At 53.7% G+C, this 10,380-nt stretch overlaps 1 protein-coding gene across 1 annotated transcript in view; it reads right to left on the bottom strand.

Moving 5' to 3' along the window:
• Positions 1–10,380, bottom strand: part of LTBP2 (latent transforming growth factor beta binding protein 2) — a 92,351-nt gene that overhangs the window by 59,538 nt on the left and 22,433 nt on the right. Inside the window, 1 exon segment of the mRNA XM_012724390.1 lies at positions 9,584–9,824. Coding sequence (XP_012579844.1) covers positions 9,584–9,824 — 241 coding nt within the window.

Below are 10,380 nucleotides of genomic sequence, written 5' to 3'. Positions count from 1 at the left end.
ATTCGCAAACCTCGCAGCCCTAACCCTGACCACAACCTAAGGTTGAATCCTCACCTAAGATCGGACCTCTAATCTTACCCGACCCACGCTGCTACGTGGCATGGGTATTGCCCTAACTTCAATTCTAGTCCTACCCAATTCTAATGCACACAACACACCACTGTACCCACAACCCTGGAGCATTCAGATCAGGCTGGGGTCTGTGCTGGGGAGCACTGGGGAGACCCCACACCCTATACCCAGGTGCTGGCCCCCACTGCAGTGGCAGGTGCAGCCCCCCCCCCACCACTCCATTTATCTCCTGCTAGATGACTCGGCGCCCTCGGCCAACAATGTTTGTGCATAACCACTTCCCACCTGTCTCTGAGCAGGTGACCAGCACCCCAAAGGACAGGAGAGACGAGGGTCGAGAAGCAGGCACCATGCCTAGACCTAGACCTAGCAGGACACAGCCATCTGATGGTGGTCATGACAAAGGAGACTGGGGAGAGGAAGGAGATCCACAGCTCTCCCATCACTTTGCCGTGGGCCACCCACAGCAAGGAGGGGACAGCTGACATCCCAGAGATTTGCAGAGGGTCAGCTGCTGGGAGGAAGTCTCTAGAACCCAAGTGAGGGAGGGGTTCTGCTAACCCCTGGGAGAACCCTGGGAAAGGGTCTTTACCAGAAATTCAAGAGCTGCCTCTGGCCACCCCAGATCAGGTGGCCCCCTTCAGGTTTAAATAGGACAGGGAGGAAGGGAGGAGGAGGAAGTGTTCAGGAAGCGACTGTGACCCCTTGAATCCGCCCTTTTGCCCTATGGGAAGCAGCAGAGGTATGAATAACCCTGAGGTTATTCACCCACAGACCCTGAGCTCTGTGGGTGTCAGGTAAATTATGTGTGTGTGTGTTGGAGTGCATATTAATGTTCTATGAGGCCACAGAGCTCCACCTCATTTCAGAGAAACCTAGAAGGGACCTTAGCAGCAGAATTCAGCTGCACAAGACTGCCTTCAAGTAACATGATTTGTGAGGAAAATGGGAGACACCATCATCTTGGCAAGAAGTCAGGACAGGGTCATCACAGACAGCTGCACAGCGTGTGCACTGCACAATTTTGGCATACCTGTCCCAGAGACCATAAGGTGGCAGGCATCTCCTGGTCTAGCAGGTTATGGAAAGCACCATCTCCTCCTCGCCCCAATGGGAACAGAGGCCCCAGACCCACCAGCCTCTGAGGACAGGGATAGGGTTTGGGTTGGCAGAGGTGAAGTCCTGAGGGACTCTGCACAAAATTTAATGGGCCCCATCTACACTACAAGAACCCCTGAAAGCAGAAGGGAGAGGCAGGTATGGCAGGAAAGAAGCTCTCAGCTGAGACACAGATCTCTTCTATACTCCTCAAAGAGAAGCAGCAAGGCTTCTGTGATTTCAGATTTGGGAGAATAAAACCCTTCCCATTTGTTTTGGGAAGAGATCACAAGGGAGCATCTCTCTCTCTAACTACTTTCCTCTGAATCCTCCCTCTCCCAAACTTACTACCCCAGGAAAAGGACTTATGGGGACCCTTCTAAGGCCCAATATATGGCAGAAACTGGGAGAAGACCCACTCCAACTGCTGCAACCCAGGAGACTCCTGACACTCCTAGGGTTCTGCTAAGCCACCCTGACTGTGCTCCTGTCACCCTCAGGAGAGAAGCCATCTGGCTCACACCCTCAAGGCCACAGGGCAGAGTTTGGGCAGATACCCCCCTGTTGGGAGGGTCCTGGTGAAGGTCATGCTGGGGGAAGGGCTGAGTGTCAGTTCAGCCATAGGTGGTGCATTGCAATGGGGGTGTTCATTCAGTAGAGATTCAGTTATTGAGTGCTAACTGTATACCGGGCACTGTTGCAGGAGCTTAGGATATGTCAGCAAGCAAAATAAAGATCCTTGCCCTTGACAAGCTCACATCGTAGCTGGGGAAATTAGACAACAAACAATACACATAATAAATAAGTAGATGATGTCATGTCACACTAGAAAGTGGAATATAAAAACCACAATGGAAATAGAAAATGAAGCAGATGAAGGACTCACACTTCCCTCAGGCAAGGAGCCAGGTCTAGGGTTACCACGTGCAGCCGCACATACAACTGGGGCCAGCCCCGGAGACCAAGATGTGAAGTACATCCTCTGTGCTGTGTTCAGTGGCTAAGGCTAACCATAAGTTAAAACCTTTAAAAAGGCATCTGGGAGCGTCATAATGAGGAACTTGTCCCACAAATAACCCACTTACACATACAGGCACAAGCCAAGACCCCAGTCCACTGTCACTAAATAACAACAAGCACCTGCAAGGCACATTGCATTACACTCCCCAATCATTCACCCACACTTAGTTAATCATTACAACATTCCAGTGAGGAAAGGACTGTTCTTCCTATTCCACAGACAGGAGCATTAAGGCTCAGTGAAGTCAAGCTCACAGTCGAAGGCTGGGCCCAACTTGGAAACAAATTTGGGTGTCCTGATTTTCAGTCTTTTTCAACTAGTGTATTCAAGGTCATAAAATTGGGGAATTCCAGAAAAACCCACGGAGACAAGCTAGGGCTGAAAAACAAATTAGAAAAAGTTTAGGCTAAAACAGGAAAAAAGAAAAGGCAGGCAGGCAGGAAGGAAAGAGGCACTCAACCCCTGGAGGTCCCAAAAGCTTGAGTCAGTCAGGATTGTGGGGTTGAGTCAATCCAGCAGGGCAGCACCCCTGCGTGAGCCTGGGGAAGGTGACCCAGCAGGCAGATGCAGGCTGCTTGCACTGTACCACAGTCACACCAGGGACTTGAGCCAGACTGTCAGGGCCAGCTAAGGCATCACGGGTCTTTGTTTCAAGCTTGGAAAAGGACTGGGGGCGGGGGGTGGAAACATACATGCTCCCACCCAGGACAGAAAATGACCAAGCTGGGGGCCAGAGGCTGCAGTCATTAACTGTTGATTCTGGAGAAGGTTTATTCTATCCCTCGGATCTAAAAATGTGGAAACTGAAGCCCAGGGAGGGCAAGGGACTTTCCCGAGATCTCCTAGCATGAGCTAGCTTCTAATGGTATTTCAGACACATTGACTCAATGGTCTTGAGGGACTTGAATGAGGAGAGCGGACAAATCAGGGACCTCCTTGCCCAGAGGAGCAAGCAGAGGGTACATGGCCTGTTAAAGCCCAGAGAGAAGGACAGGAGCTGAGGGCGGTGGCTGGGGCAGGGCCAGGCTCAAAGGGCCCCAGAGATCCTTCAGACTGGCCTGAGCCAGGATCTCCTGGATGCCAGTGGGCCCACTGTCCACTGCCAGCTGTCAACCTTTGTCATGCCTCAGTTTCCCCATCTATAAGGCAAGACAGTGGGCTGGAGGGGACCCCTCCTGGCAAATGGCTTGTCTTACACTGGTTTGTCATAGGTGTGGGGACATAAGTATGGGAAAGGTGGGATAAGAGATTTTGTATTTATTCAACCTGCTAAGTGCCACACATCCCGCTAGCCACTCTACAAGCACCATTTCAGTGACCTCTCTCAACCGCCTCGCGAGATGCGCTTTAGTTTTTCCACTTCAGAGTCAAAGAAACTGAGTCTCAGTGAGGTGGAATGACTTGCAACGCTAGCTTGTGAGGGCAGCAGGGCTGGAATGCTGCCTGACTTCAAAGCCCAGTGCTCCCCCATACACATCTGGATGTCTCCTTGCACCCCCCCACCCGCCTCTCCCCTTCTGTTCCCAGCAACCCTCTCCCTGGGGCACCTTGTTTCTGATTCTGGGTTGCCAATCTCCTGGGAAGATTACTTGTCCACCTTGCTATCTTTGCTCCCAGGAAGGATGCAATTTCCCCCTTTTCCCTTGGTTGGTTTTGCCCCCCCAGAGACCACTCCTGGGGGACAGTCTTCACAGCCCCACCAGACGCATGGGCAGAACCTGGGGGTGAGGGGAGTAGCATTCTATGAGAAGCCCGTGGGCTCACTCAGAACAGCAGGGTAAAGGTCACATGTCAGGAAGTACCCGGAGTGCTCTGCAGAGACGGCGGCGGCGGCTGAACAAAGCCAGGCTGGCTCTGAGGCAGTGAGTTCTCCGGCCACCCACACACAGCTGCCCGCCCAGGGGCCCCAACAACCCTCCCAGACTGGACCTCTGGCAGGAGCAATGCTAGGGCCCCCTCCATCCTCTCCCATAAAGAAGGCCCAGAGGGGCTACTGGGAACAGGATCAGGCCAAGGACCGGTGGAGGCTGTGGGGATAACTGAGCTCCCCTCGCTGAGTTGCTTGCAAGTGAGATGACGGGGACCTCGGGAGCCCACGGCCGTGAGTCAAGAGACATAAACAGGATCACTGGAGCAAAGAGCCTAGCCCTTTCCCTCAGCACATGTTCTCTCAGGGCTCCCCTGGGCCAGTGGTGTTCCAGGTGCTGGAGCTATGTCAGCAAATCAAACAGACCAAACCCCTGCTTCCTGGACCTGACATTTTACTGGGGTAAGAAGAACAATAATAAATCATGGAAATAAGTAAAATATGGAAGGCATTGCTGCTGCGGAGAAAAATAACTGGGCAGGGCATGGGAATGTTTGGCGGGGTGTAGTTTTAAACTGGGTGAACACGGGGGCCGCACTGAGCAGGGGAGGCCTGAACCGGGCAGGAGGAAAACCACATGAGGGCTTAGGAAAGGTGTGGATGCGGACTCAATGATGTTCCCCCCAAAAAGGTAACTGATATCCTAACCTCCCCCGGACCTACGGATGTGACCTTATCGGGAAATAGAGTAGCAGGGTCTCTACAGATATGAGTAGTTTAGATGAGTTTGCATTGAATTAGGGTGACACTAAATGCAGTGATTGGTATATTCTTGTGCAGGGAGCAGAGGCAGAGGTTACGGTGAGGCAGCTCAACACGATCAAGGGGCCAAAGATCGCAGCTACCACCAGAGGCTGGGAGAGAGAAATGGAACCGATCCTCAGAGCTTCCAGAAGAGACGGGCCTCCCCAGCAGCTTGATTTTGGACTTCTTGCCTCCTGAACTATGAGAGAATAAATTTCTCCAGTTTTGAGTCATTCATTTTTGTGATCACTTGCTATAATAACACTAAAAATCTAATACAGGCCCTCCCTGGTGGCGCAGCGGGTTAAAGCACAGCACTGAGAAGCTAAAGCCACTTCCGCATGAGTTCGATTCCCGCCTGCCCCTGCCCCGGAGGTGACCACATGGTGTGGCAGACCTCTCCTGACCCACCCGCTGCTCCCCTCAGCAGTGTACTTCGTCGATCTGCCGGTTCTGCTCCCCACTCTGTCTCTGGTGAAGCCTCTCACCGCCCCCTGAGCCTCTGGCCTGTACCCCAGTTCTGTATGCACAAATGAATAAATCTTTAAAAAAAAAAAAATCTAATACAGTGTTCGAGGCAGTCAGAGACAGCAAGTGCAAAGGCCCTGGGGTAGAGAATCTCTAGCACATTTGAGGACAGGTCAGCTGACTGGTGTGGCAGAAGCAGAGTGGGTGAGGGGAGCAGAAGATGAGAAGTGATATCAGAGATGTCAGAAAGGCTTAGAGGCCAGGACATCAGAGATGTCAGAAGGTTTTTTTTTGCGGGGGGGCACTCTCACAGCAGAATGAGCTGTGGGTGTGTGTGGTTGTTCCCCATGATCTTTGTCTCCTGTTGTCATGCCTTTGAATATGTAACATTAAATGGCAAAAGGAAATTGTGATTGCTAATCAACTGACTTTAAAATAGGAAATCTGTCATGGATGATAAGGGTGTATGGAGTGTTAACACAGAGGCTCCTAAAAGTGTAAGAAGACAGATGAGTCAGTGAGAGAGATTCAGCCAGAGAGGAGAGATTCACAATCTCCCCAGAGCCTCCAGGACCTCAGCCCAGCACACCTTGACTTTAGCCTGACGAGACCCACATGGGAGGTTTGATCAAAGAACAGTAGGATAATACATGTGTATGGTTTTAAGCTGTGAAATCTGTGATGAATTTTTTATCACAGCCATAGAAAATGAAGATAGTGGATAAATACAGCAGAGAGGAAGCGATCCAGGAGAGGGTTCACCACCACGACGGGGCCCCCAGCCTTCCAGACACCTTCCTGCCAGCCCTGCTTGCCTTACCTGTCCTCCAGGTCCCTCCTTGCCCAGGTACTGACCACTGCAGTTTAGGGTGTCCCCCATCTTAGGAAGTCCAGCCTCTTGGTCCTCAGGTCAGACTAAGGAGCAAGCTCAGTGGAGATCCCTCCCATTCTAAGAAATGCTGTGACCTTTCCTCTCCCTCCTGTGGAGTGGGTGAGGATGGTCCTGGCAGAGTAAATAAGCCAGCCACAGCCACTGTGGTGGCACTACTGGACCTGTTATTCATGCCGCCCCTGAGGCTCGGACTGGGCTCTGACTCCTCCCCAGAGAGAATCTGCACACACAGATACAAACACTCATGCGTGAATCCTGGGCTCTGTCTGTGGCTCCTTGCCACAGTCTCCTGTCCACCCAAGGCTCCATGGAATGAGAGCCAACCCACTGATGGCTAATGGGTCTTGAGCACCAACTCAGAACAGGCACCAAACTCAAGTGTTCTCCTCACATGCTCTGATTTAAGTCTCTCTGCAATCCAAGCAAGTGGAGACAAGTGACTCAGAGAGGTCAGGACACTTGCCAGTTGTCACACAGCTGCGAGTGGTAAATCCTGAACTGGAACCCTGGATTGCCTGAGTCTAAGACTCAGACCAGATCCTTATCGTTCAAGATGTAGCTTACGGTACAGCAGGAGTGGCCTCACCTGAGGCCAGGTGAGAGACACCCTAAATCTGCTCAGGTGATTTGCATACCCACTGCAATTTGAGAAGCCCTGCTGGAAAGCAGTGTTTTCCAAGATCTGCTCACCCCAGGGTCTCATAACCACCCTGGCCCCAGTCTCTGGAGGTCCATCCCCCGCACCCTGGATGGCCTTGCGCTTCAAGAGGGGCAGGCTCTGCTGGACTTTAGGGAAGGGACGGGGAGCTGGGGCCTAGAGTCAGCCAGCCTGGCCGCAGCTGAGCAGCCCCTATCGAGGCCTGGCTCTCTCCAGAGGTACTGCCCCTGACCGAGGCTCTTCAGCCTCTTTCTTGCCTTCCTTCTGGGACACAAGTCTCCTGGCTGCTGTCTAGTGCTCTCCTAAAGGGGCCTCCGACCATGACCAACCCCTGCAGGGTCTCCCTTCACGAGATATTCTGTACCCCCTCCTGCTCCTGGAATGCCCCTGCGTTCATGTCACTCCTTCTATCTGGACACTCAAGGTCTGTCCAAGCTGCTATCAGGAGAGAGGCCAACAGCAGCTTGGGAAACCTGGCCAAGCTCACAGGAAATGTCTGACACCAGCGGGCAAGTGGGACTTGGCCTCCCAAAGCAAAACACAGCTGGGCCGACCGCACGGACACTCGGACTTTCCCAGATTTCATGACATTGAGGCTCCAGGGCAGAGAGACTGGGATGGCCTGGAAACTGCAGCTCATTAAAAATATCACAGTAGCCCCTGACCAGGGAGCCAGTGATGCTGATAGAGCACGGCCCTGCCATGGGCTGCAGACCTCACTGACCCTGGGCCCTCTTGCCCCTGGTGTGTCTTCCTTCTCTGCAAGCGTCCTCCCCTTCCCAGCCTGCAGCCTCATTCATCTAGTCATGCCACTCATGTTGCTCGAGCCCCTGCAATGAGCCAGGTGCACTATTCGGTACCAGGGACATATTCATGAACAAGCAGGTGGCCTCCCTGTGCTCAGCCAGCCCAATGCAGAGTGACATGTGGAAGCGCATTGGGGAGGCGAGAGCCTCACCTCCTCCCAATCTGAGCAGTCCTTGCTCCAGGTACAGGTTGAGGGTCAATGCCATGAGGGCCCTTGGACAGACTAGCTTCAATGTGGCTGGAGTGACAGAGAGCAAAGGTGGACTCTCTGTGAGCCGAGGCGGTGGGCAGGAGCGTGGGGACATGCAGAGCGCGAGATGGAGTTTCTGCCTTCCAGGGTCACAGTCTAACTGCAGGCAAAGGTCATAGACCGCAGGGCTTCAGATAGCCCGCGGGAAGTGATCAGAGGAGACTGGGGGGAAATGGAGCTGGGTCTTGAAAAACGGGAGCTGGGGAGATGGAACAGGACAGGTCAAATAACTCTGGCTCAAGGATACAGGAGCAGAGTGACCTGCCAAGCAACCACTCCTAACACCCGCGGCAATGTCCTTGAGCACACATGCAAGCACACACACATCACACTCGCATGCACACAGGATCTGTGCATTGTAAAGAGACTAAATCCTACGAGAACTTTGCGGGGGAAAGTCTGGCTGGAAGGAATCTGCTTCTAGTCTGCCCTGGCGGGCTTGCAGCCGGCACATCCAAGGCTCTTGCAGGTGTCTTTGCACCAGGTCCACCTATGTGGAGCCCACAGCTGGGCTTGGGCCCCGCCCACCTGCTCACAGCCATCCTCCCTGTCCCCTGCATTGTCCACCTGGCTGTGTAACTGCCCCTCTCTCTGCCCAGCACGCATGGGCCTTGGCTTCAGGGTTTGGCTCTTCTGGCTTTGAACTTGGAGTTCCCTAAGCCTTGCCCTGAATTCATCTCTCCAATCTTTCTGCTCCTGGCCATCCTTGGAACCCAGATGCCTGGGTGGTCAGGCCCTGGAAAAGTCCTCTATCAAGAGCCTGGTCTGCCTGGCACACATCTCATCCCATGCCCAATGGCATAATTGCTCGACAAGTGCTAGTTTTTTCATCTCTGTCCTGAACTTTTTAGAGAGATCGGACCTCAAGGCCAGTCTCCTCTCCCTGGTTCTTTCTGGCCTCTGGGAGAGTAAATCCTTTTTCCCCTTAGTTCAGCATGACAAAATTACATTTCAGAAAGAATTTTCTAAATAGGGAGCAAATGGAAAAACTAACCTGAAAAACCAAAAGAAAAACAGTCCCCTAGAAATGCACCCATTTACAAAGTTCAGACTTCCTGTCCTGAGCTGGAAAAAGTCTGGCCAGGTTGTCAAACAAGCAGGCCAGGAATCCTGCCAGTGAACCCGCCGCTTGCCCACTTATTATTCTGTTCCCTTTCGCCTTCTGCTCTTTCTCTTCCCTCCAGGGGGGAAGGTTCCCACTGGATAGAGCGTGGACAGAGGGGCTTTCCTGGCAGGGGTCCTTCTTGCAACACAGAGACCTTGTGCAGAGAGAGAGGAGCCCGCCAGGCGCCAGGCATGTTCTCAGTGCTTTCTTCTATTCACTAACCCAGTCCTGACCATAGGGACGCATCACATTCCCCACCTTACTGAGGAGGAATCAGAGGGGTAAGTACCCTGCCTCGGACTACCCACCTCGGATGTGGCAACACCCGGGATACACCCTCCTGGCTTTCTCTGAGGACCTGTAGGGGAAAGTCATCAGCTCCCACCTCCCCTGTCCACCCAAGTCCGCAGGGCCTGCACCAGCCCCGTACCTGATCTCCTGCTCATACCAGTGGCAGGGCCAGGGGCAGAGGCAAGGGAAAGGCAGGAAGAACTCTGCCCAGGTCTTTACCATCTGCTTCGAAGGGAAAAGCCCCCTACTCCTCCCACCCCCCCCAACACGGGGTCTTGGACACAAGGGCCCACTGCAGAGGGGGACTTACCTGGGCCTCTGTGGTGCCAGCGGCTGTGTTCTGGCCCCACCTCTCTCCCTGGCTGTGCTGGTCCTGTGCAGGTTGGGTGGGCCCTCGGCTGAGTGTCGGGGTGCTGGTCTGGAGTTCTGGGGGTCAAATTCCTCCTCAGGAATGACCTCCTCACAGCGGGCTCCACGGAAGCCCGAGCGGCACACGCAGAGCTGGGGCCGGCTGCAGGAGCCCCTGTTCTGGCAGGGCGGCTGGCACACAGCTGGGGAGACAGCAGGGCGTGAGTGCAGGTGCCTGTCGGCAGGGCCCTGTCACCTTGGGCCCTGTGCCCCACCCCCGCCCTCTCCCCGGCCCCCCCAGCCCCTGGTTATTTGCAGGCCTCGGGGTGTAGGTGCACCTGTCACCTCAGACAAAGGTGAGAGACTGAGCCACCGGAGGTGTGATGTGGCTCAGCCTGGCCACAGGCACCTCGTGTTGTACTAGACAAAGGCCTTGGCTTTGCTGTCCGCCTCTCCTACCAGACTGGACTCCCATGAGGAGGGTGTTCTGCTTCCTTCCCTCCTGTAGCCCCAGGATTTGGGCAGAGACCATCACAGGGTAGATTCTTAATAAATATTGGATGCATTGATATCTTTTACAAGAAAGGGCTCACTCCACCTTGCCATGGACGTTGCAGGGTCTGCGTCTCTGGGGGTTTTCTGTCTTTCCCAAGCTGTGTGATCTTGACCTCACTGAGCTGCAGTTTCCTTGTGAGTCACATGCATGGTAGGCGGGGGGGGGGGGGGAGGAAACCTTGAAAATTCAGTTGTTCGAGTTTC

The sequence above is a fragment of the Condylura cristata genome, unplaced genomic scaffold (assembly GCF_000260355.1).
Source record: "Condylura cristata isolate star-nosed mole 26May11 unplaced genomic scaffold, ConCri1.0 scaffold00013, whole genome shotgun sequence".
In the NCBI taxonomy this organism is placed as follows: Eukaryota; Metazoa; Chordata; class Mammalia; order Eulipotyphla; family Talpidae; genus Condylura; species Condylura cristata.
This window is presented reverse-complemented; position numbering and strand designations above follow the sequence as displayed.